The sequence below is a fragment of the Staurois parvus genome, unplaced genomic scaffold (genome assembly GCF_062004578.1).
Source record: "Staurois parvus isolate SC_StPar_1 unplaced genomic scaffold, SC_StPar_1.0 ptg000191l, whole genome shotgun sequence".
NCBI lineage: Eukaryota > Metazoa > Chordata > Amphibia > Anura > Ranidae > Staurois > Staurois parvus.
Window position 1 is genome coordinate 2,325,730 of NW_028317987.1, and position 27,879 is coordinate 2,353,608.

The 27,879-nt window shown below is 43.9% G+C and overlaps 1 protein-coding gene across 1 annotated transcript in view; it reads right to left on the reverse strand.

Moving 5' to 3' along the window:
- The window catches only part of LOC149461856 (uncharacterized), a 110,962-nt gene extending 92,487 nt beyond the window's left edge, over nt 1-18,475 (reverse strand). The window contains exon 1 of the mRNA XM_089677721.1: nt 17,381-18,475. Within this exon, the coding sequence (XP_089533847.1) occupies nt 17,381-18,430 (1,050 nt within the window). The 5' untranslated portion in view covers nt 18,431-18,475. The remainder of the gene's footprint in view (nt 1-17,380) is intronic.
- Nucleotides 18,476-27,879: the final 9,404 nt, after the last annotated feature.

Consider the following 27,879-nt stretch of genomic DNA (forward strand, 5'->3'; position numbering starts at 1 on the left):
ACTAATGGGAGAAGGACCCCTTATGTCAGTGGTCAGTGTAGTGGTCCCTTACTTTGGTGACCAATGGGAGAAGGACCCTCTTATATCAGTGGTCAGTGTAGTGGTCCCTTACTTTGGTGACCGATGGAGAAGGACCCTCTTATATCAGTGGTCAGTGTAGTGGTCCCTTACTTTTGTGACCAATGGGAGAAGGACCCCTTATATCAGTGGTCAGTGTAGTGATCCCTTACATTGGTGACCAATGGGAGAAGGACCCCTTATATCAGTGGTCAGTGTAGTGGTCCCTTACATTAGTGACCAATGGTAAAATGATTCCCTTACATCAGTTGTCAGCATAGTGGTCCCTTACATTGGTGACCAATGGGAGAAGGACCCCTTATATAAGTGGTCAGTGCAATGGCCCCCTACATTGGTGACCAATGGGAGAAGGACCCCTTATGTCAGTGGCCAGTGTAGTGGTCCCTTACTTTGGTGACCAATGGGAGAAGGACCATTTTATATAAGTGGTCAGTGTAGTGGTCCCTTACTTTGGTGACCAATGGGAGAAGGACCCCCTTATATCAGTGGTCAGTGTAGTGGTCCCTTACATTGGTGACCAATGGGAGAAGGACCCCTTATATCAGTGGTCAGTGTTGTGGTCCCTTACATTAGTGACCAATGGGAAAAGGATTTCCTTACATCAGTTGTCAGCATAGTGGTCCCTTACATTGGTGACCAATGGGAGAAGGACCCCTTATATCAGTGGTCAATGCAATGGTCCCCTACATTGGTGACCAATGGGAAATGGACCCCTTATGTCAGTGGTCAGTGTAGTGGTCCCTTACTTTGGTGACCAATGGGAGAAGGACCCTCTTATATCAGTGATCAGTGTAGTGGTCCCTTATTTGGTGACCGATGGGAGAAGGACCCTCTTATATCAGTGGTCAGTGTAGCGGTCCCTTACTTTGGTGACCAATGGGAGAAGGACCCTTTTATATCAGTGGTCAGTGTAGTGGTCCCTTACTTTGGTGACCGATGGGAGAAGGACCCTCTTATATCAGTGGTCAGTGTAGTGGTCCCTTACTTTGGTGACCAATGGGAGAAGGATCCCCCTTACATCAGATGTTAAACTATTGGTTCTTTACATTAGGGACCAATGGGAGAATTCCCTTCTATCAGAGCAGTGGTCCCTTACATTTGTGACTGATTGGAGAATTTCTGACTGATTGGAAGACCTCAGTTATGAGGAATGACTACAAACATGACATGTATTCTCCTTGGAGACGAGATCCTTCAGAGGAGATATGATAATGATATAGAAATATATTTGTAACATAAATGTGGGAGTCGGGTAGTTCTGCCAGTAGCTGAGATGTGACGTAATCTGTAGAAGGATGTGATTGTAGATCTGGTTTCATTCCGTGTTATTAGACATACAGTATTCAGTAATCAGTCAGAGACATATGGTCACCAATTAGCATGTGAAAGGACAGAGCTGCTTCTAGGCCAGGAGAGACACCGAGATGCCAATAGAACTCATCCATGTAGACATGGATTTCTCACCTTCCTGAACCTGAGACAAGAGCTGTAGCCTGATCAGGAGAAGGCTCCAAAATGTCTGCCAGCTCTGATTTATACCAACAGATCAGAGGAATCTATTTCATCTCTCATAAAAGCTAAAATATTAGTTGCAGAGAGATGAAAATACTTCTGATTGGACACATTTTAGGCTCCATGTCCATATAAAACTGAATATGTATCCTCTGTAGAATCCCAGGGAAACACACAAAAATGGCACCTGATTGTGACAGCTGAACAGTGATTGGTACTGTCATGATCGGACTGATGCGCTGGTGTCAAAAATCCTATCTCTGACCCAACGATCAGAGTCATTCCTGGTCCATTGGATCCAGGTCACTTCAGAACACAGAACGCCCTGTAGGCTGATACAGAAACATCCCGCAGGGTTGATTGGACAAGGGCTAAAGTCCCACCCACATTCAAATTTCAATAAATTGAGGAGCCTGAGATATGGACGGGGTGATTCCTATGGAACCAGTACAATTGGGGAATTGCAGACAATTCTGACATGCTTCTGTCACAGGATAAACCTCGATAAAGTTTATTTCTGTTTTTATCCCTTTTATTTTCCTAGTGAATAGCCAACTCTGTGGGTCTTCTTGTCTTTTTTGTAATTCCTTTTCTTTGTATATATTTTATGCACCGCTCACTTCCAGGATAATAAATCTAAAATGAATAAGTGACTTCTGTGCACTAAGCTCGGGCTCATATCTCCGGAGAGATTGTTGTATTGTAGCGTCTATGTGCTCGGTCTAAGTTCATTGAATTCTGTATGCAATTGTACTGTGTGTTGGCAGATTGCATGCAGATTGTAAAGTAGCAGAACTGCTAAATGGAGATCGGTGTGTGTGTGGTGGCCCAGCAGACCAGTCTGTGGACAAACTGTTGGGTGGTGGCAAGCTACTGTTTGTGGTGTGTCTGGTGTGGGGGTGTGTGGACAGTGGAAGAGTGATTAACACCAGGGTTCTAGCTTGTAGGATAGCTGGAGGAATCCTAGAAGGGTGTGCCATGTGCTAGATTGCTCCTCAGAGCCGTGGGCGTGTGTTCCATGACAGTGTCATATTAATCTGGTGGTGTGCACTTCTGGGGCCTGGAGTGTTCTGATTGGACCACCAGTACCCGTGTCGTATTAATCTGGTGGTGTGCACTTCTGGGGCCTGGAGGGTTCTGATTGGACCACCAGTACATGTGTCGTATTAATCTGGTGGTGTGCACTTGTGGGGCCTGGAGTATTCTGATTGGACCACCAGTACCCGTGTCGTATTAATCTGGTGGTGTGCACTTATGGGGCCTGGAGTGTTCTGATTGGACCACCAGTACCTGTGTCGTATTAATCTGGTGGTGTAAACTGCTCTGGCCTGGAGTGTCCTGATTGGACCACTGGTACCTGTTTCATATTAATCTGGAGGTGTGCACTACTGGGGCATGGAGAGTTCTGATTGGATCACAGGTACCTGTGTCATATTAATCTGGTGGTGTGAACTGCTGGGACCTGGAGTGTTCTGATTGGACTACCGGTACCTGTGTCATATTAATCTGGTGGTGTGCACTGTTGGGACCTGGAGTGTTCTGATTGGACCACCATATTAATCTGGGGGCCGTGTGTTCCATCAGTGGAATGATTCTGGAAGGATGAGCTCCAGCTATGTATATGGGTGATGTCCAGGGGTGGTTATCATGCTTCCATGATCCTAAATGCTGAGCATGCCCAGTGCACTCCCTTCCCTAACAACACTGAGCTCAGTCGCTGCTCCTATAGATGAAAGCACACGTGTATGTGCGACATTTGGACACGGATATGAGATCACTCCTGTGTTGCTGGATATAATATAGGCAGTGTGGGAATTTCCCATCTGGAATGGCCTACAGGTATGGCGGCTACATGAAGCAGCATTTTATAAAACTGCACAGTGTATGTCATCTACGTGGACCCCTTGTCTGCTCAGAGTATTCTACCCAAAAAGCAAGTACATCTTTAACCCCTTCCTGATACGGCATATACTCGGCCACAAGAAACTGGGTCATAACCACCTGCCCTCCGGAACATTTTATCCCTTCCTGACCAGGCCATTTTTTGCTATACTGCACTGCGCTACATTAAAGGGTAATTGCGCACTAATGCAATGCAGTACCCAAACAAAATTCATATAATTTTTTTCCCACAAATAGAGCTTTCTTTTGGCGGTATTTGATCACCTCTGGGTTTTTAATGTTTTGTGATATAAACAAATAAATACCAAAAATTTAGAAAAATTATATTTTCTACTTTCTGTTATAAAAAAATCCAATACATTTAAATGTCTTCATAAATTAAGATTAAAGTGTATTATGCTGGATGGTAAAAGAAAAAATCTGAGTAAGTGTATATTGGTTTCTGTAAAAGTTATAGAGTCTACAAACTATGGTACATATACCGGAATTTATGCAACTTTTACTTTCTGACTATCAGGTGCTAAAATGCCAGGGCAGTATAAACTCCCCCCAAATAACCCCTTTTTGGAAAGACACCCCAAGGAATTTGCTGAGGTGCCTGTTGAGTCCATGAAAGATTTTATTTTTTGTCACAAGTTTTTTTTTAAAATTACGAAATCCTTTTTTTTTTTTTGTTTACACAAAATTGTCATTTTAATAAGATCTTTCTCATACATGCCTTGGTTGTATGTGAAATTACACCCCAAAGCACATTCTGCTACTTCTGAGCATGGAGCTATCACTTGTGAGACTTTTCTATTGCCTAGCTGCATACAGAGGCCAAAAACCAATGACCACCTTCAGGCTTTCAAGAGCTGGAATTTTCTCATGTCACTTCCTCCCTACCTATCACAGTTTTGGAGGCCCTGAAATGCCAGGATAGTAGAAGCACCCCCCAAAAGACCCATTTTTGGAAAGTAAGCACCCCAAGGTATTTGCTGAGAGGCATGAAGATTTTATTTTTTGCCACAAGTTTTTGGGAAATTACAAAAAAATTTTTATATATATATATATATATATATATATATACACAGTTGTGTTTAAAATAATAGCAGTCAGACATCACTAACCAGATCAATCACTGTTTTTGGTAGAAATGATATTTCTACATGGCAAATAATTTCCTAGCAGGTGTAGTAGAGTAATAGAAATCCAACAGACCCAACAGTCATGACATGCATGCTGCTGATTCTGTGTCATTGAATCACTCATTGAAAGGGGCGTGTTCAAAATAATAGCCGTGTGGAGTTCTATTAGTGAGGTCATTCATTCTTTGAAAAACAGGTGGCAATTATTGCCCTTATTTAAGGAAGGAAGGCAGCAAATGTTGTACATGCTGGTTACAGTGCATTTCTCTCTGAAATTCTGAGGAAAATGGGTCGTTCCAGACATTGTTCAGAAGAACAGAGTACCTTGATTAAAAAGTTGATTGGAGAGGGGAAAACATATAAAGAAGTGCAGAAAATGATCGGCTGCTCAGCTAAAATGATGGCAAATGCTTTAAAATGGCAACCAAAACCTGAAAGACGTGGAAGAAACCGAAAAACTACCATTGGAATGGATAGAAGAATAGCCAAAATGGCAAGGACTCAGCCAACAATCAGCTCCAGGAAGATGAAAGAAGGTGTGACGTTCCCTGTGAGGACTCAGACAACAATCAGCTCCAGGAAGATGAAAGAAGGTGTGACGTTCCCTGTGAGGACTGTTACAATTAGAAGACGCCGATGTGAAGCCAAGCTATCTGCAAGAAGTCCCCGCAAAGTCCCACTGTTGGGAAAAAGACGTGTGCTGAAGAGGTTACAATCTGCCAAAGAGCACATTGACTGGCCTAAAGAGAAATGGCGCAACATTTTGTGGACTGATGAAAGTAAGATTGTTCTTTTTGGGTCTAGTGGGCGGAGACAGTTTGTCAGACGACCCCCAAACACTGAATTCAAGCCACAGTACACTGTGAAGACCATGAAGCATGGTGGTGCAAGCATCATGATATGGGGATGTTTCTCATACTACGGTGTTGGGCCTATTTATCGCATACCAGGGATCATGGATCAGTTTGAATCCATCAGAATACTTGAAGAGGTCATGCTGCCTTATGTTGAAGAGGAAATGCCCTTGAAATGGGTGTTCCAACAAGACAACGACCCCAAACACAGCAGTAAATGTGCAACATCTTGGTTCCAGACCAACAAGATTGACGTTATGGAGTGGCCAGCCCAATCCCCGGATCTTCATCCAATAGAAAACTTGTGGGGTGACATCAAAAATGCCGTTTCTGAGGCAAAACCAAGAAATCGAGAAGAACTGTGGAATGTGGTCCAATCATCCTGGGCTGGAATACCTGATCACAGGGGCCAGAAGTTGGGGGACTCCATGCAACACAGATGTACAGCAGTTCTCAGAAACAGTGCGACTACAACCAAATATTCATGAAGTCGTTCAAAGGAAAGCAAAATCTTCAAACATTTCTCAGTTTATATAGTGAATGTTTGAGTTTGTAAAGAAGAATACGAACACTATGATTTTTTTTTAACCATCTAATATTCACTTTTCTTCAATTTTTTTAGAGGAACAACACAAATTTGATGTATTTTTCTTCATGTTGTGATTTGGAATAGAATGTATCGTGTTCCCAATGCATTTGTGTGGATGGAAATAAAAGTTATTAGAGGGATTTTCAGCTTTATTCACTTTTTTCAACACACTGCTATTATTTTGAACATAACTGTATATATATATATATATATATTTTTTTTTTTAGAAGAAAAAATAGAAAAACTATTAATATTGAAATAAAAAAATAAATAAATAAATAATAATAAAATATATATATATATATATATATATATACATATACACACACATACAGCGAGGAACAGAAGTATTTGAACCCCCCGCGATTTTGCAAGTTCTCCCACTTAGAGATCATGGAGGGGTCTGAAATTCACATTGTAGGACATTCTCACTCTGAGAGACAGAATTCAGGAAATCCCATTGTATGATTTGTAAAGAATGTATTTGTCTCGCATGGCTGAACAGAAGTATTTGAACCCCTGAGAAGATCCGTGTTAATATTTGGTACAGAAGCCTTTGTCTGCAATTACAGAGGTCAGACATTTCCTGTAGTCCTTGGCCAGGTTTGCACTGCAACAGGGATTTTGGCCGACTCCTCCACACAGATCTCCTCTAGATCTGTCAGGTTTCGGGGCTGTCGCTGAGCAACACGGAGTTTCAGCTCCCTCCAAAGATGTTCTATTGGATTTAGGTGTGGAGACTGGCTAGGCCACTCCAGAACCTTGATATGCTTCTTACGGAGCCACTCCTTGGTTCTCCTGGCTGTGTGCTTCGGGTCATTGTCATGTTGGAAGACCCAGCCACGACCCATCTTCAATGCTCTGACTGAGGGAAGGAGGTTGTTGCTGAAAATCTCACAATAAATGGCCCCATTCATCCTCTCCTTAATACAGTGCAGTCGTCCTGTCCCCTTCGCAGAAAAGCACCCTCAAAGCATGATGTTACCACCCCCATGCTTCACAGTAGGGATGGTGTTCTTGGGATGCAACTCATCCTTCTTTTTCCTACAAACACGACGAGTGAAGTTTAGACCAAAAAGTTCTACTTTGGTCTCATCTGACCACATGACTTTCTCCCATGCCTCCTCTGGATCATGCAGATGGTCATTGGAAAACTTCAGACGGGCCTGGACATGTGATGACTTGAGCAGGGGAACCTTCCGTGCAATGCATGATTGGAAACCATGACAGCGTAGTGTTCTACCGATAGTGACCTTTGAAACCGTTGTCCCAGATCTCTTCATGTCATTGACCAGCTCCTCCCTTGTAGTTCTGGGCTGATTCCTCACCTTTCTTATCATCAGTGATACCCCACGAGGTGACATCTTGCATGGAGCCCCAGTCCGAGGGAGACTAACAGTCGTCTTCCATTTTCTAACAATTGCTCCAACAGTTGATCTATTTTCACCAAGCTGCTTGGCAATTACCCCATAGCCCTTTCCAACCCTGTGGAGGTCCAAAATTTTGTCTCTGGTGTCTTTTGATAGCTCTTTAGTCTTGCCCATGGTAGTAGTTGGCGTCTGACTGACTGTGGGGTGGACAGGTGTCTTTAAAGAGCTCAGACAGGTGCTACTAAGTTAGATGAATGAGTGGAGTAGAGGTGGACTTTGTAAAGGCGCAGTAACAGGTCTTTGAGAGACAGAATTCTTGCTGTTTCTTAGGTGTTCAAATACTTATGTTCAGCAGTGCAAGACAAATACATTCTTTACAAATCATACAATGTGATTTCCTGATTTTTTTTTTTAAATTCTGTCTCTGAATGGGAATGTACCTACAATGTGAATGTCAGACCCCTCCATGATTTCTAAGTGGGAGAACTTGCAAAATCACAGGTGGTTCAAATACTTTTGTTCCTCACTGTATGTATATATATATATAGTGGGGCAAAAAAGTATTTAGTCCCCACCAATTGTACAAGTTCTCCCACTTACAGAGATGAGAGAGGCCTGTAATTGGCATCATAGGGAGACCTCAACTATGAGAGACAAAATGAGAAAACAAATCCAGACAATCACATTGGCTGATTTGGAAAGAATTTATTTGCAAATTATGGTGGAAAATAAGTATTTGGTGAATATGAAAAGTTCATGTCAATACTTTGTTATATATCCTTTGTTGGCAATGACAGAGGTCAGACGTTTCCTGGAAGTCCTCACAAGGTTGGCACACACTGTTGCTGGTATGTTGGCCCATCCTCCATGCAGATCTCCTCTAGAGCAGTGATGTTTTGGGGCTGTTGCTGGGCAACACGGACTTTCAACTCCCTCCAAAGGTTTTCTATGGGGTTGAGATCTGGAGACTGGCTAGGCCACTCCAGGACCTTGAAATGCTTCTTACGAAGCCACTCCTTCGTTGCCCGGGCGGTATGTTTGGGATCATTGTCATGTTGGAAGACCCAGCCACCTTTCATCTGCAATGCCCTTGCTGATGGAAGGAGGTTTGCACTCAAAATCTCACGATACATGGCCCCATTCATTCTGTCCTGTACATGGATCAGTCATCCTGGTCCCTTTGCGGAGAAATAGCCCCAAAGCATGATGTTGCCACCCCCATGCTTCACAGTAGGTATGGTGTTCTTTGGATGCAACTCAGCATTCTCTCTCCTCCAAACACAACGAGTTGTGTTTCTACCAAACAGTTCTATTTTGGTTTCATCTGACCATATGACATTCTCCCAATCCTCTTCTGGATCATCCAAATGCTCTCTAGCAAACTTCAGACGGGCCCCGGACATGTACTGGCTTAAGCAGGGGGACACGTCTGGCACTGCAGGATCTGAGTCCCTGGCAGCGTAGTGTGTTACTGATGGTAGCCTTTGTTATGTTGGTCCCAGCTCTCTGCAGGTCATTCACTAAATCCCCCCGTGTGGTCCTGGGATTTTTGCTCACCGTTCTTGTTATCATTTTGACCCCACGGGGTGAGATCTTGCGTGGAGCCCCAGATCGAGGGAGATTATCAGTGGTCTTGTATGTCTTCCATTTTCTAATTATTGCTCCCACAGTTGATTTGTTCACACCAAGCTGCTTGCCTATTGCAGATTCAGTCTTCCCAGCCTGGTGCAGGTCTACAATTTTGTTTCTGGTGTCCTTCGACAGCTCTTTGGTCTTCACCATAGTGGAGTTTGGAGTGTGACTGTTTGAGGTTGTGGACAGGTGTCTTTTATACTGATAACAAGTTCAAACAGGTGCCATTGATACAGGTAATGAGTGCAGGACAGAGGAGCCTCTTAAAGAAGAAGGTACAGGTCTGTGAGAGCCAGAAATCTTGCTTGTTTGTAGGTGACCAAATACTTATTTTCCACCATAATTTGCAAATATATTCTTTCCAAATCAGCCAATGAGATTGTCTGGATTTGTTTTCTCATTTTGTCTCTCATAGTTGAGGTCTACCTATGATGCCAATTACAGGCCTCTCTCATCTTTTTAAGTGGGAGAACTTGTACAATTGGTGGCTGACTAAATACTTTTTTGCCCCACTGTATATAAAACAAAAATCACACAAAAAATGTATTATATTTTTAAGCTTGAATCAAACAAAAGTCATTCAAAAAATCAAGTTCAATCAATAGTGTTCATTCAGTGAACCTTCCTTTGGATAATGAAAAATATATGCATCTGTCATCAATTCCCGTGCAGAGACATCCTCCACCATGTATCTGCTCACCGTCCTCCGCCGTGTATCTGCTCACCGTCCTCCGCCGTGTATCTGCTCACCGTCCTCCGCCGTGTATCTGCTCACCGTCCTCCGCCGTGTATCTGCTCACCGTCCTCCGCCGTGTATCTGCTCACCGTCCTCCACCGTGTATCTGCTCACCGTCCTCCACCATGTATCTGCTCACCGTCCTCCACCATGTATCTGCTCACCGTCCTCCACCATGTATCTGCTCACCATCCTCCACCATATATCTGCTCACCTATAATGTGACCGCACATTGTACAATGTTACCGTCTAACTGCACTTTTGGTCCCATATGGACTCAGAAGATCAGCTTGCTGAATGAAGACTCCAAAGTAATCTCCCTCCTGATAAGCGTCTTTGTATCAGCCGTATTCCTCATTAATAAGAACTCCACATGGTGCTTTATCCTTTTATACTTTAATTCATCAATTACACATAAGAAATGCCCTCATGTTCCGGAGGTGTATATTGCACCATGTATGATGAACATCCAGTGATGTACTGATCAGACACAAGGTGGCAGTATCATCTCAGCAGCAGAGTCCTGCACATGCTTAAAAGAGATACCATCCATCGGAGAGGAGTGTGCGGATGATGTCATCGGGACAGCGGTTGTAGTACTCTACAAATGGCTCTTGGAAGGACATTACAGCAGGCAATAGCATTCACTAAGGGGCCCCGTGCTTTGCCTTGCATCATATGATGGATGGTGTCTGTTCTGAGCATGTGCAGGACTCTGCTGCTGAGATGATACTGCCATCTTGTGTCTGATCAGTACATCACTGGATGTTCATCATACATGGTGCAATATAAACCTCCGGAACGTGAGGGCATTTCTTATGTCTAATTGATGAATAAAAGTATAAAAGGATAAAGCACCATGTGGAGTTCTTATTAATGAGGAATACGGCTGATACAAAGACGCTTATCAGGAGGGAGATTACTTTGCAGTCTTCATTCAGTAAGCTGATCCTCTGAGTCCATATGGGACCAAAAGTGCAGTTAGACGGTAACATTGTACAATGTGTGGTCACACTGCGTGAGGTGAGCAGATATATGGTGGAGGATGGTGAGCAGATACACGGTGGAGAATGGTGAGCAGATACATGGTGGAGGATGGTGAGCAGATACATGGTGGAGGATGGTGAGCAGATATATGGTAGAGGATGGTGAGCAGATACATGGTGGAGGATGGTGAGCAGATACATGGTGGAGGATGGTGAGCAGATACATGGGGGAGGATGGTAAGCAGATACACGGTGGAGGATGGTGAGCAGATACATGGTGGAGGATGGTAAGCAGATACACGGTGGAGGATGGTGAGCAGATCCACGGTGGAGGATGGTGAGAAGATACACGGTGGAAGATGGTGAGCAGATACACGGTGGAGGATGGTGAGCAGATACACGGTGGAGGATGGTGAGCAGATACACGGTGGAGGATGGTGAGCAGATACACGGTGGAGGATGGTGAGCGGATACACGGTGGAGGATGGTGAGCAGATACACTGTGGAGGATGGTGAGCAGATACACGGTGGAGGATGGTGAGCAGATACACGGTGGAGGATGGTGAGCGGATACACGGTGGAGGATGGTGAGCAGATATATGGTGGAGGATGTCTCTGCATGGGAATTGATGACAGATGCATATATTTTTCATTATCCAAAGGAGGGTTCACTGAATGAACACTTTATTGATTGAACTTGATTTTTTGAATGACTTTTGTTTGATTCAAGCTTAAAAATATATTTAATTTTTTGTGTGATTTTTGTTTTATATATATTTATACATACAGTATGTGTGTGTGTGTGTATACAGTGGGGATCGAAAGTTTGGGCACCCCAGCTAAAAATTTGTATTAATGTGCATAAAGAAGCCAAGGAAAGATGGAAAAATCTCCAAAAAGGCATCAAATTACAGATTAGACATTCTTATAATATGTCAACAAAAGTTAGATTTTATTTCCATCATTTACACTTTCAAAATAACAGAAAGCAAAAAAATGGCGTCTGCAAAAGTTTGGGCCCCCTGCAGAGTTAATATCTTGTACTGCCCCCTTTGGCAAGTATCACAGCTTGTAAACGCTTTTTGTAGCCAGCCAAGAGTCTTTCAATTCTTGTTTGAGGTATCTTTGCCCATTCTTCGTTACAAAAGTCTTCCAGTTCTTTGAGATTTCTGGGCTGTCTGTCACGCACGGCTCTTTTAGGGTCTATCCATAGATTTTCAATTATGTTGAGGTCAGGAGATTGTGAAGGCCATGGCAAAACCTTCAGTTTACGCCTCTTGATGTAATCCCCCGTGGATTTCGAGGTGTGATTAGGATCATTATCCATTTGTAGAAGCCATCCTCTCTTTAACTTCAGCTTTTTCACAGATGGCATCATGTTACCATCCAAAATTTGCTGAAATTTTATTGAATCCATTTTTCCTTCTACTCGTGAGATGTTCCCTGTGCCACTGGCTGCAACACAACCCCAAAGCATGATTGATCCAACCCCATGCTTAACAGTTGGACAGAGGTTCTTTTCATTAAATTCTGTGCCCCTTCTTCTCCAAACGTACCTTTGCTCATTCCGGCCAAAAAGTTCAATTTTAACCTCATCGGTCCACAGAACTTGTTTCCAAAATGCATCAGGCTTGTCTATATGGTCATTTGCAAAGTTCTAACGATGATTTTTGTGGTGAGGACGTAGAAGGGGTTTTCTTCTGATGACTCTTCCATGAAGACCATATTTGTACAAGTATCTCTTTATAGTGGAATAGTGTACCACAACTCCAGTGTCTGCCAGATCTTTCTGGAGGGATCGTGCAGTCAAACGTGGGTTTTGAATTGTTTTTCTCACAATCCTGCGAGCTGTTCTGTCTGATATTTTTCTTGGTCTTCCAGATCTTGCTTTAATGTCCACTGTTCCTGATGACTGCCATTTCTTAATTACATTCCGAACAGAGGATATTGACATCTGAAAACGCTTTGCTATCTTCTTATAGCCTTCTCCAGCTTTGTGAGCATCAACTATTTTCAGTTTGTTTTTCTAGACAACTGCTTAGAAGAACTCATGGTGCTGATTGTTGGGGCAAGGTCAGATGAGTCGGGGCATTTAAAACCTTTGAGATTGACATCACCTGGTCTTCCTAGACGATGATTGAGAACAATCCATGACACTGGCAGGTCTCAGCTTTGCAAAGGGGGCAGTGCATGCTATAAATTCTGCAGGGTGCCCAAACTTTTGCAGACGCCATTTTTTTGTTTTCTGTTATTTTGAAAGTGTAAATGATGGAAATAAAATCTAACTTTTGTTGACATATTATAAGAATGTCTAATCTGTAATTTGATGCCTTTTGGAGATTTTCCCATCTTTCCTTGGCTTCTTTATGCACATTAATACAAATTTTTAGCTGGGGTGCCCAAACTTTCGATCCCCACTGTATATATATAATTTTTTTTTTTTAATTTCAATATTAATAGTTTTTCTACTATTTCTTCTTCTAAAAATAAATATATATACAGTTGTGTTCAAAATAATAGCAGTGTGTTGAAAAAAGTGAATAAAGCTGAAAATCCCTCTAATAACTTTTATTTCCATCCACACAAATGCATTGGGAACACGACACATTCTATTCCAAATCACAACATGAAGAAAAATATATCAAATTTGTGTTGTTCCTCTAAAAAAATGGAAGAAAAGTGAATATTAGACGGTTAAAAAAAATCGCAGTGTTTGTATTCTTCTTTACAAACTCAAACATTCACTATATAAACTGAGAAATGTTTGAAGATTTTGCTTTCCTTTGAATGACTTCATGAATATTTGGTTGTAGTCGCACTGTTTCTGAGAACTGCTGTACATCTGTGTTGCATGGAGTCCCCCAACTTCTGGCCCCTGTGATCAGGTATTCCAGCCCAGGATGATTGGACCACATTCCACAGTTCTTCTCGATTTCTTGGTTTTGCCTCAGAAACGGCATTTTTGATGTCACCCCACAAGTTTTCTATTGGATTAAGATTCAGGGATTGGGCTGGCCACTCCATAACGTCCATCTTGTTGGTCTGGAACCAAGATGTTGCACGTTTACTGGTGTGTTTGGGGTCGTTGTCTTGTTGGAACACCCATTTCAAGGGCATTTCCTCTTCAGCATAAGGCAGCATGACCTCTTCATGTATTCTGATGGATTCAAACTGATCCATGATCCCTGGTATGCGATAAATAGGCCCAACACCGTAGTATGAGAAACATCCCCATATCATGATGCTTGCACCACCATGCTTCATGGTCTTCACAGTGTACTGTGGCTTGAATTCAGTGTTTGGGGGTCGTCTGACAAACTGTCTCCGCCCACTAGACCCAAAAAGAAGAATCTTACTTCCATCAGTCCACAAAATGTTGCGCCATTTCTCTTTAGGCCAGTCAATGTGCTCTTTGGCAGATTGTAACCTCTTCAGCACACGTCTTTTTCCCAACAGTGGGACTTTGCGGGGACTTCTTGCAGATAGCTTGGCTTCACATAGGCGTCTTCTAATTGTAACAGTCCTCACAGGGAACGTCACACCTTCTTTCATCTTCCTGGAGCTGATTGTTGTCTGAGTCCTCACAGGGAACGTCACACCTTCTTTCATCTTCCTGGAGCTGATTGTTGGCTGAGTCCGCGCCATTTTGGCTATTCTTCTATCCATTCCAATGGTAGTTTTTCGCTTTCTTCCACGTCTTTCAGGTTTTGGTTGCCATTTTAAAGCATTTGCCATCATTTTAGCTGAGCAGCCGATCATTTTCTGCACTTCTTTATATGTTTTCCCCTCTCCAATCAACTTTTTAATCAAGGTACTCTGTTCTTCTGAACAATGTCTGGAACGACCCATTTTCCTCAGAATTTCAGAGAGAAATGCACTGTAACCAGCATGTACAACATTTGCTGCCTTCCTTCCTTAAATAAGGGCAATAATTGCCACCTGTTTTTAAAGAATGAATGACCTCACTAATAGAACTCCACACGGCTATTATTTTGAACACACCCCTTTCAATGAGTGATTCAATGACACAGAATCAGCAGCATGCATGTCATGACTGTTGGATTTCTATGACTCTACTACACCTGCTAGGAAATTATTTGCCATGTAGAAATATAATTTCTACCAAAAACAGTGATTGATCCGGTTAGTGATGTCTTGACTGCTATTATTTTGAACACAACTGTATTTCATATCCCACTCAGGATCTGGACCAAAATAGGGAAAGTCAGTTTTGTCCCCTAAACATATCCCCTTTATCATATCCATGTGAAAATCATCATTGTCCCCATCTCTGGGAAAAGGACTGGCACTCCGCATGGTTGAACTCCACCCCACCAGACTGTCCACTCATGGGACAACACAATTCCAAGGTGACACTCAGACAACATATTCTTTACATGTCTCATTAGCTGGTAGTTGGGATTTTTCTAGAGCTGATCCGTCTTCCTTAGTAAATTTCTTTAACAGTTTTCTTCCTCTGAATACTTTACACGATGGCTCCGGAGGGTCTGGGTACTTCCCCTTACCTTGGGAGTTTCCCATCATCACTGCAAAGCAAAGAAGCAATATTATGTGAGCTGGCCTATGTGTTTCTGTCCCGGTGATGACTCTTTGTGCCGGGTGAAGATGGACTGAACTCACGTAGATCTCCGACAAAATTCTTCTCAACTGCACAAGTGCTTCAAGGCTGAAAATCCCCTGGACAGGTACACCCCTATTGTGACTCCTTCAGACTGTCACCATGCTTTCACCTATCCCAGGTCAATGGAGAAATCTCCTCGCTGAGTAGATGGGACGTCTCACAGTCCTACAGAGACTTAGAATACATCTACTGAACAGTTTCTCTAGTTACAAGCGTACATAATCACTGAACACACTGCTCTGTATGATTGTATGGAGGACATACACACATTTCTTATACATCAACCTAGGTTCTGTTTAACCCCGCGAGCTCCCAAAGCTCCAGCGGACAATTGCTCATGCTACCGCAGCACAGAGGCTTGGTGGAGATAGGGGGCAATCAGGGCAAAGGAAGACAACAAATGCTCACTTACCTCCGATGGCCGATCCTATCCCACTTCTGACACCACTTCTGTCAGGAACATCAATTTATGCCGGCCTCCTCCTCCATACAAACATCCAGTTCAAAGTACTTTGGGAATAATGCAAGTCAGACATCTGGATGTGTGATGCAAAATGTGACTTCTTTATTATTCATCAAGCTTTAATAATAAATGAGAATGCGGAATATTTAAGGTGGTTTCCATAAAGCACCAATCAGAATACAGAATAGAGATTTCAGTAAACTACTCCATGGCGCGTCATAACAAAAATACAACAGGATAGTGACTTCTGTGATCTCTATAAACAAGAAATGTGTGCATGGATACCAGCATTCACATCCCACGGGAACATCTTGTATGTACAACAAACCAGTTAGTAGGCACAGAGCAAAAGTGAGTGAACTATGAACCCTTTCATATAGTAGGTGGAGCTAATTACTGATTCTTAGCTCCATCTAAAGGACAAATAGGGTTTTATTTGTTTAAAATCAATGGTTGGTTTAATCCTGAGGTTTTATTCAATGTATGTTCATTAATATCTAGTGCTCATAAATGTAGCTCCAACTAGTGGCCATAGTGAGGTATTGGTTCCAAATGCCTCAATCAGCAAAAACCGTTCAATACATTATGGCCACTAGATGGAGCCAATGATCATAGGAAATCACTGTGTGAAATAAAATAAGACCAACATGTGACATGGCTGAATGAATGCTGGTCATATTAGTTCATCTCTTTTTTAAAAGGGGTGGTATCTATTGGGCCAATCCCTTTTACAAACCACACATAATATCGCCCTTCAAAGTGAAAACAGAAACGATTTGCACAAAATCAAAGAGTAAAAATATTTTCCGGTGGATCCCCTCTACCCAGACCCCATATGTAGACATAGAACAACAAGCTGTGTTCCCTCTCGTGCCGCACTCCTCCAACCACCCAAACCCACACAGAAGCCAAGGGAAATAATGAGAGGAAAGTTCCCCCCTAGTTTGGGGCGGAGTTCTCCTTCCCTCCTGTTGGGGGATGGACTGAAGACAGAGAGACGCTTCGGGGTCACCACTGTTCTGTAGAGCCTTGAAATGAAGGACATCAACTTCAGAAGTTCTTGTTGTCTGTGTAAAGTTCCCCGATAACGAGATCTGGGCTCTCCCGGCTTCTAGCTCTGTAACCCGCTATATCATTATCAGGAAACGCAACTCCGACACCCAAGAAGGGCTGAAGTTGTGTCCTTCATTTCCAGGATCTACTGACCACTCTGCACCCCGACATTTACTGCACTTCATCCATGTCTTTAGGGACCTCTGATCTCCTTATGAACTGTTTCTTCCATGATGAAGATCAGCCATGGAGTATATCTGAGGTGTATATCAGGGTGTGCTTCTTCCCCACATGAGAGCTGGGATGTCCAGAAACATTCATCTAGAAGACATTTCCCGCACTCAAGGCATTAATACACCTCAAGGGTTGTGTGGGACCCCTGATGTACAGGAAGACAGGACTTCAGTGAGGAACATTTCCTTCACTCAGGACAGGAAAGTAGCTTCTCCCCCGTGTGAGATCTCTGATGGTTGGAAAGACCGTACTTCTCTGAAAAACATTTCCCACACTCAGGACAGGAATACGGCTTCTTCGCCGTATGAGATCTCTGATGTGTGTAAAGACTGGACTTCTCTGAAAAAAATTTCCCACACTCAGGACAGGAATATGGCTTCTCGCCCGTGTGAGACCTCTGATGTCTGTAAAGATGGGAATTCATTGAAAAACATTTCCCGCACTCAGGACAGGAATACGGCTTCTCACCTGTGTGAGATCTCTGATGTATGGAAAGTCTGTACTTCCCTGAAAAACATTTCCCACACTCAGGACAGGAATATGGCTTCTCCCCCGTGTGAGATCGCTGGTGTGTGTAAAGATTGGACTTCCTTGTAAAACATTTCCCACACTCAGGACAGGAACATGCCTTCTCCTCCGTGTGAGATCTCTGATGTCTGTAAAGATTGGACTTCCTTGAAAAACATTTCCCGCACTCAGGACAAGAATACGGCTTCTCCCCCGTGTGAGATCTCTGATGTCTGTAAAGATGGGACTTATCTGAAAAACATTTCCCGCACTCAGGACAGGAATACGGCTTCTCACCCGTGTGAGATCTCTGATGTTTGTAAAGACTGGACTTCTCTGAAAAACATTTCCCGCACTCAGGACAGGAATACGGCTTCTCCCCTGTGTGAGATCTCTGATGTTTGTAAAGACTGGACTTCTCTGAAAAACATTTCCCGCACTCAGGACAGGAATATGGCTTCTCCCCCGTGTGAGATCTTTTATGCACATTAAGATTGTATTTACATTGGAAACCCTTCCCGCACTCAGTACAGGAGAAGCTCTTCCCTGTTGGAAGGCTGGCCCGGTCCCGCACAGTCTGAGGTTCCTCAGGATACGAGGAATCCGATGGTCCATCTACACTGGGTGGTGCCGGATGGACATTGGAGGGAGTCGGGTTTTCTCCTGGACTATACTGTGTGATGTCCTCATCTTCTACTTTCCAGTCTGGAGACAAAGTGAGACAATCCTCGGAGGTTTTCCTCATCTCCCGGCCATGGACTAAAATACAAAGACAAAGAGGATTACTAGACAGGAGCTGATTGGTTCCCCCAAACCAGGACTCCACCCACATCAGGCAGCTTGGTCTCTGAGGAGCTTACAATTCCACCCTCAAGGGAACTAGGAAATGGCTCCTCTGATCTCCTACCAGGTCATTCCTGTATTCATGGACCTTAGTCAGAGAGTGAGGAAACAACCAGAACTGTCTTTTATAGGAGGGACAGTGATGAGGGGATTATAGGACGAGGGTCCCCACCCCCTCTATCACTCATCGCCATCTTCCCAACACAAGAAGTACTGCACTTCCTTATTTAGTCCATGATTTATCACATTATTATCACCATGTAAAAGTCTGTGCTCCAATCACATCATCCGATATAAAAAATGTCCAGCTGGGAGGAAATGGGTGTAACAAAAGAGAATCCATATTATGTATATATATAGCAGTGGGGGGAGGGGGAGAGCAGAAGTCAGGAGGATGTAATGTACAACATAGAGTATATAGTGCAGGGGTCAGGAGTATGTAATGTACAACATAGAGTATATAGTGCAGGGGTCAGGAGTATGTAATGTACAACATAGAGTATATAGTGCAGGGGTCAGGAGTATGTAATGTACAACATAGAGAATATAGTGCAGGGGTCAGGAGCATGTAATGTACAACATAGAGTATATAGTGCAGGGGTCAGGAGTATGTAATGTACAACATAGAGTGTATAGTGCAGGGGTCAGGAGTATGTAATGTACAACATAGAGTATATAGTGCAGGGGTCAGGAGCATGTAATGTACAACATAGAGTATATAGTGCAGGGGTCAGGAGTATGTAATGTACAACATAGAGTATATAGTGCAGGGGTCAGGAGTATGTAATGTACAACAAAGAGTATATAGTGCAGGTGTCAGGAGTATGTAATGTACAACATAGAGTATATAGTGTGGGGGTCAGGAGTATGTAATGTACAACATAGAGTATATAGTGCAGGGGTCAGGACTATGTAATGTACAACATAGAGTATATAGTGCAGGGGTCAGGAGCATGTAATGTACAACATAGAGTATATAGTGTGGGGGTCAGGACTATGTAATGTACAACATAGAGTATATAGTGCAGGGGTCAGGACTATGTAATGTACAACATAGAGTATATAGTGCAAGGGTCAGGAGCATGTAATGTACAACATAGAGTATATAGTGTGGGGGTCAGGACTATGTAATGTACAACATAGAGTATATAGTGCAGGGGTCAGGAGCATGTAATGTACAACATAGAGTATATAGTGCAGGGGTCAGGGGGATGTAATGTACAACATAGAGTATATAGTGCAGGGGTCAGGAGTATGTAATGTACAACATAGAGTATATAGTGCAGGGGTCAGGAGTATGTAATGTACAACAGAGTATATAGTGCAGGGGTCAGGAGTATGTAATGTACAACATAGAGTATATAGTGCAGGGGTCAGGAGTATGTAATGTGCAACATAGAGTATATAGTGCAGGGGTCAGGAGTATGTAATGTACAACATAGAGTATATAGTGCAGGGGTCAGGAGTATGTAATGTACAATATAGAGTATATAGTGCAGGGGTCAGGAGTATGTAATGTACAACATAGAGTATATAGTGCAGGGGTCAGGAGTATGGAATGTACAAGTTATATAGTATAAGGGTCAGGACTCACAGTATTAGTATTCTGTAATCAGTGGAAGCTTAAGTGTTTACTGTAGACAACATGTAGAGGTGAGCTGGGATTAAACCATCAAGAAACAGGTTAGATTGGAGGTGAGCAAATCCTTGGACAGAGGGGTGGCGGTGGGCGTGGTATACTTGGACAAAGGAGTGGAAGTGGGCGTGGCATACTCGGACAGAGGGCTGGCGGTGGGCGTGGCATACTCGGACAGAAGGCTGGCGGTGGGCGTGGCATACTCGGACAGAGGGGTGGCGGTGGGCGTGGTATACTCGGACAGAGGGGTGGCGGTGGGCGTGGTATACTAGGACAGAGGGCTGGCAGTGGGCGTGGCATACTCGGACAGAGGGCTTGTGGTGGGCGTGGCATACTCGGTCAGAGGGCTGGTGGTGGGCGTGGCACACATGGACAGAGGGCTGGTGGTGGGCGTTGCATACCCGGACAGATGGTGGCTGTGGACATGGTATACTCGGACAGAGGGGTGGCGGTGGACGTGGTATACTTGGACAGAGGGCTGGCGGTGGGCGTGGCATACTCAGAGGGCTGGTGGTGGGCGTGGCATACATGGACAGAGGGCTGGTGGTGGGCGTGGCATACTCGGACAGAGGGGTGGCGGTGGGTGTAGTATTCTTGGACAGAGGGGTGGCGGTGGACGTGGTGTACTTGGACAGAGGGGTGGTGGTGGACGGGGTGTACTTGGACAGAGGGGTGGTGGTGGACGGGGTGTACTTGGACAAAGGGGTGGACGTGGTATACTTGGACAAAGGGGTGGATATGGAATACTTGGACAGAGGGGTGGTGGTGGACGTGGTATACTTGGACAGAGGGGTGGCGGTGGATATGATAGACTTGGACAGAGGGGTGGTGGTGGATGTGGTATACTCGGACAGAGGGGTGGCGGTGGACGTGGTATACTTGGACAGAGGGGTGGCGGTGGACGTAGAATATTTGGACAGAGGGTGGCGGTGGACGTGGTATACTTGGACAGAGGGTGGCGGTGGACGTGGTATACTTGTACAGAGGGGTGGCGGTGGACGTGGTATATTTGGACAGAGGGGTGGCGGTGGACGTGGTATACTTGGACAGAGGGGTGGCTCTTGACGTGGTATATTTGGACAGAGGGGTGGCTCTGGTTGTGGTATACTTGGACAGAGGGGTGGCGGTGGACGTGGTATACTTGGACAGAGCGGTGGCGGTGGACATGGTATACTTGGACAGAGGGGTGGCGGTGGATGTGGTGTACTTGGACAGAGGGGTGGCGGTGGACGTGGAATACTTGGACAGAGGGGTGGCGGTGGACGTGGTATACTTGGACACAGTTCCCCACACACGGCTAATGTGTAAGGTAAAGTCTATTGCCTGGAAAAATCTGAATGTAAATGGATAGAAAACTGGCTAAAAGATCGTATTCAGAGAGTAGTGGTTAATGATTCATACTCTGAATGGTCTGGGGGTGTCAGTGGGGTACCCCAAGGCTTAGTGTCATTAGTGGGGTACCCCAAGGTTCAGTGTTATTAGTGGGGTACCCCAAGGTTCAGTGTTATTAGTGGGGTACCCCAGGGTTCAGTGTCATTAGTGGGGTACCCCAGGGTTCAGTGTCATTAGTGGGGTACCCCAGGGTTCAGTGTTATTAGTGGGGTACCCCAGGGTTCAGTGTTATTAGTGGTGTACACCAAGGTTCAGTGTTATTAGTGGGGTACCCCAGGGTTCAGTGTTATTAGTGGGGTACCCCGAGGTTCAGTGTTTTTAGTTGGGTACCCCAGGGTTCAGTGTTATTAGTGGGGTACCCCAGGGTTCAGTGTTAGTGGGGTACCCCAAGGTTCAGTGTTGGGCCCCTTACTTATTAATATATATATAAACAATATGGGGTGTGAGATTATAAATCCCATTCCAGTCTTTGCAGATGACACCAAGCTGTGCCGGGGAATAACGTCCTTACAGGATGTCTCCAACTTACAAGCCGACCTCAATGCTCTGTGTAATTGGGGGACTATGGGGCCAATGAGGGCTAATGGTGATAAATAGAAGGTTCTGCACTTGGGGGGGCTAAGAATATGCATCATACATACTAGGGGGGTACAACTGGGGGGTCAATGGTGGAGAAGGATTTGGGCGAGTCAATGGTGGAGAAAGATCTGAAGAGGTCAATGGTGGAGAAGAATTGTGAAGGTCAATGATGGAGAAGAATCTGGGGGGCAATTGTGGAGAAGAAGCTGGAGGGGTAGGGGTAAGTGGAGAAGGATTTGGGGGTTCTAGTAGATCACAAGCTTAATAATGGCAGCAATGCAAAGCTGCGGGTTCTAAAGCAAACAAAATCCTCTCTTGTATTAGGAGAGGTATAGACTCCAGAGAGAGAGAGATATCACCCCCCCTCCCCGGGTACAAATCATTAGTAACACCTCATCTGGAATATGCAGTTCAGTTTTGGGCTCCAATTCACAAAAAGAACATTGGGGAACTGGAGGAAGTACAGAGAAGGGCAACCAAACTGATACGAGGCATGGAGGAGATCAGCTATGAGGAAAGATTAGAGGAACTGAATGTATTCTCTACTGAGAAGAGGAGATTAAGGGGGGATATGATCTCTATGTATAATACATAAGGGGGGATATGATCTCCATGTATAATACATAAGGGGGGGATATGATCACCATGTATAATACATAAGGGGGGATATGATCACCATGTATAATACATAAGGGGGGATATGATCACCATGTATAATACATAAGGGGGGATATGATCTCCATGTATAATACATAAGGGGGGATATGATCTCCATGTATAATACATAAGGGGGGATATGATCTCCATGTATAATACATAAGGGGGGATATGATCTCCATGTATAATACATAAGGGGGATATGATCACCATGTATAATACATAAGGGGGGATATGATCTCCATGTATAATACATAAGGGGGATATGATCTCCATGTATAATACATAAGGGGGGATATGATCTCCATGTATAATACATAAGGGGGGATATGATCTCCATGTATAATACATAAGGGGGGATATGATCTCCATGTATAATACATAAGGGGGGATATGATCTCCATGTATAATACATAAGGGGGGATATGATCTCCATGTATAATACATAAGGGGGGGATATGATCTCCATGTATAATACATAAGGGGGGATATGATCTCCATGTATAATACATAAGGGGGGATATGATCTCCATGTATAATACATAAGGGGGGGATATGATCTCCATGTATAATACATAAGGGGGGGATATGATCTCCATGTATAATACATAAGGGGGGATATGATCTCCATGTATAATACATAAGGGGGGATATTATCTCCATGTATAATACATAAGGGGGGATATGATCTCCATGTATAATACATAAGGGGGGATATGATCTCCATGTATAATACATAAGGTGGGATATGATCTCCATGTATAATACATAAGGGGGATATGATCTCCATGTATAATACATAAGGGGGGGGGATATGATCTCCATGTATAATACATAAGGGGGGATATGATCTCCATGTATAATAGATAAGGGGGGGATATGATCACCATGTATAATACATAAGGGGGGATATGATCTCCATGTATAATACATAAGGGGGGATATGATCTCCATGTATAATACATAAGGGGGGATATGATCTCCATGTATAATACATAAGGGGGATATGATCTCCATGTATAATACATAAGGGGGGATATGATCTCCATGTATAATACATAAGGGGGGATATTATCTCCATGTATAATACATAAGGGGGGATATGATCTCCATGTATAATACATAAGGGGGGGATATGATCTCCATGTATAATACATAAGGTGGGATATGATCTCCATGTATAATACATAAGGGGGGATATGATCTCCATGTATAATACATAAGGGGGGATATGATCTCCATGTATAATACATAAGGGGGGATATGATCTCCATGTATAATACATAAGGGGGGATATGATCTCCATGTATAATACATAAGGAGTATATGATCTCCATGTATAATACATAAGGGAGGATATGATCTCCATGTATAATACATAAGGGGGGATATGATCACCATGTATAATACATAAGGGGGGGATATGATCTCCATGTATAATACATAAGGGGGGATATGATCTCCATGTATAATACATAAGGGGGGGATATGATCTCCATGTATAATACATAAGGGGGGATTTCTGTAGGAAAGTCCTGGATTCTTTCTTGGATACACAGAATATAACTGGATATAACATTTATAGGGAAAGTTGAACCAGGGAATATCCGATTGCCTCTCGGGGGGATCAGGAAGGGATTGTTTCCCCTGCAGGAGCAGATTGGATCGTGCTTTGCTGGGTTTTTGCCTTCTGGTGGATCAGCTGTGGGTGTTGGATTATAACTTTTATTTTTAATGGTTCAACTAGATGGATGTCTTTTTTCAGCCAGACTAACTATGTAACTATGTAGGTCCCACACCGCTGCCTCCCATCTCCTGAGACTGCACTCAGTGACTTGGGTCTGAGACACTACAGACATATCCCTCCACCCGGCACAGCCAGCAGATAACAGAGAAGGTCCCCTGGAGGAGTCAGGCACAAGGCAGGAGACCCCAGTCACATGTCCTGGGTGCCTACATTATGCAATGCTTAGAGGAAAAATCAACATTTTGCTGCCAGCTGAACCCCAGAACCTCCATAAATCCAGTCTAGATACATAAATTGTGTCTGCAGCACAGAGAAGGAAGATTATCCGAGAGAAATCCAGGAATACAGGACGGGGAACACAGCTCAGGAAAGTGACCAGGGGATTACAGGCTGATATCACCCAGTCCCCGCCCTACTCTGGACCAATCAGTGAGCAGTATGGGTGGAGGAATGGATTTAGTGTTCATGACCCACCTGTGCTGATCTCTGTAGGAGTGTCCTCCTCTATAAATGTCCCCGTTATTCCATCCTCCTCCATAGACTGCTGATCATCCCTCACATACGCCTCTTCTTCTTCTGCTTTCACCTCAAATTCTATATCGATTGGATCTCCACTCTAAATCAAGGAAATGAGAGAAAATATCACATTAAAAAATTCACACATCACCCCTACAAGTCCATGTTCTAGATACTCCATCCCACCAACCTTGTAATAGTGAGGGATGGTGTGACCTTCCTGTGTGGAATCCCAGGAATACAGAGGACGGGGACATCTCTCTGGTGGGTTCCTGGTATTTGGTGGCTCCATCATATCCTTGTGTCCTTCTGAAAACTCCTCCATCACTCCATACTCCTCATCCTCCTCTTTATACTCTTCTTTAACATCAATATTCTCATCCCCGAGGATTCCACTCTGAAAGATATAATAAAACATTCATTGTAACAAACATGCTGTGTATAAATCACAACTACCAATAATTGTCATCATCTACCTGATGATGGTGAGGGATGGTGTGACCTTCCTGTGTGGAATCCCGGGAATACAGAGGACGGGGACATCTCTCTGGTGGGTTCCCATGACTGGATCCATCTGTAGGAAACACACACACTGACTGAATCCATTGTTTCTATGTGTTTATCAGATGATGGGGGATCTAGGTGGATCCTCCGTACTGCTCTCTCCTTTACAATAAAGTCTCCTCTTACCCGGTGATGTGAGGGGCGGCTGATTGTCCATCATGACGTCCTTGTAGAGATCCTTGTGTCCTTCTAAATACTCCCACTCCTCCATGGAGAAATAGACAGTGACACCCTGACACCTTATAGGAACCTGACACACACAATGATACAGTCACCATCCAGACACATCCCTTGTCTGTTACTGGAGAATGTCCCAGAATTCCCGGCACCGCTCACCTCTCCTGTCAGCAGCTCAGTGATCTCTCTGGTGACTTCTAGAATCTTCTTCTTCTTTCTCTCTTCTATCAGGGACGGAGGTGGAGGCAATGTGATGTCATATGATCTCCAGACTTCACAGGAGGAAAACTCTACATCTGAACACAAATAGTCACATCAAATGATATTCCCAGAATCCTCCTCACCTCTCCATTCAGGTCTCCATTTTATTAAAGCCCCACTTCAGGCTGAGGTATAATTTCCCCCCACAGGACCCCCACACTACGCAGGGTATAGGCTTGTTGCAGCATTCTGATGTCATTACATACAACGCAGGACCAACAGTCCCACTTTACATGTGAGGATACCAAGGGGTCCCACATCCTAAGAACATCAGGGAAAAAGACAAGATGGAGGGACATTGGGGGAGGAGCTGTGAGGTCAGTGTGATTTCATAGGATTCTCTGACTCTGGATGGAGGAACATTGGGAGAGGAGCTGTGAGGTCAGTGTGATGTCATAGATAAAATGCACGCCCACGGTGACTAGCTAACTGAAGTGTGGTCCGCCCATGACTGGGGTAAAGAGGGAATGAGGGGACTTTGAGCATATAAGACTGACCGTGATATACTTTCACAGCCTTCACTATCTTTGGTCACCACTAGAGGGAGACTCCACTCCAATCCAGCTGGCTGACCACACACAGGCAAACACAAATCTTACATAAAATCTTGTGCAAAGGTTGGGGAGCAATCTAGCAACTGGCACACCTTTCTAGGATTCCTCCAGCTATCCTACAAGCTAGAACCCCATTGTTAATCAGTCTTCCACTGTCCACCCCCCCCCCCCACTCCGGACACACAACAAACAGTAGCTTGCCACCACCCAACAGTTTGTACGCAGACTGGTCTGCTGGGCCACCACACACACACCGATCTCCGTCTGGCAGATCTGCTACTTTACAATCTGCATGCAATCTGCCAACACGCAGTGCAATTACATACAGATTGGCAATGAACTTAGAGCAAGTACATAGACACTACAATACAACAATCTCTCTGGAGATATGAGCCCGAGCTTAGTACACAGAAGTCACTGAATAATTTTGTGATTGAATACAAAAAGACACACAATTGGCTATTGACTATAACATAAAAGGGAATAAAAACAGAAATAAAACCTTACCAAGATTTATCCTGCGACTGGAGGAAGTCAAAGAAAGTCTGCAATTCACCAGTCATATTGAACCGACTCCGTACGAATCACCCCGTCCATATCTCAGGGCCCTCAATTTATTATTAGGACTTTAACCCTTGGCCAATCAACCCTGAGGGGTGTTCCTGTACCAACCCACAGGATGTTCTGTGTTCTGAGGTGCCCAATCTTGAATGGGCAAGAAACGATTTGGATCAATGAGTCAGGAAAATGATTTCTGACACAAGCGCATCAGTCCGATCGCAACAGTACCAATCACTTTTCAGCTGTCGCAATCAGGTGCCATATAACCATTTTGTGCATTTCTCTGGGATTCTACAGAGGCTACAAATACCTTTTTTACATGCAGATGTAGCCTACAGTGTGTCCAATCAGAAGGAAGTATTTTCATCTCTCTGCAACTAATATTTTAGCTTTTATGAGAGATTAAATAGATTCCTCTGATCTATTTCCTGCTGACTCTTGTAGCCAATATGACTAGGATTATTCTTTTAGGTTCAAGAAGGTGGCAAAGTCTGGCTACATAGGTGATGTTTTATTGGCATTCAGGTGTCACCTCCAGGTAAGAAGCTGCTCTGTCCTTTCAGATGCTAATTGGTGAACATATGTCTCTGACTGAATACTGAACACTTATCTGTAATAACATAGAATGAAAGTTGTGATGGACAGCAGAAATATTCTTTTTTTGTGTGTTGTCTGAAGTTCCTGGGCCTCAGAGGGGGAGGGGAAAT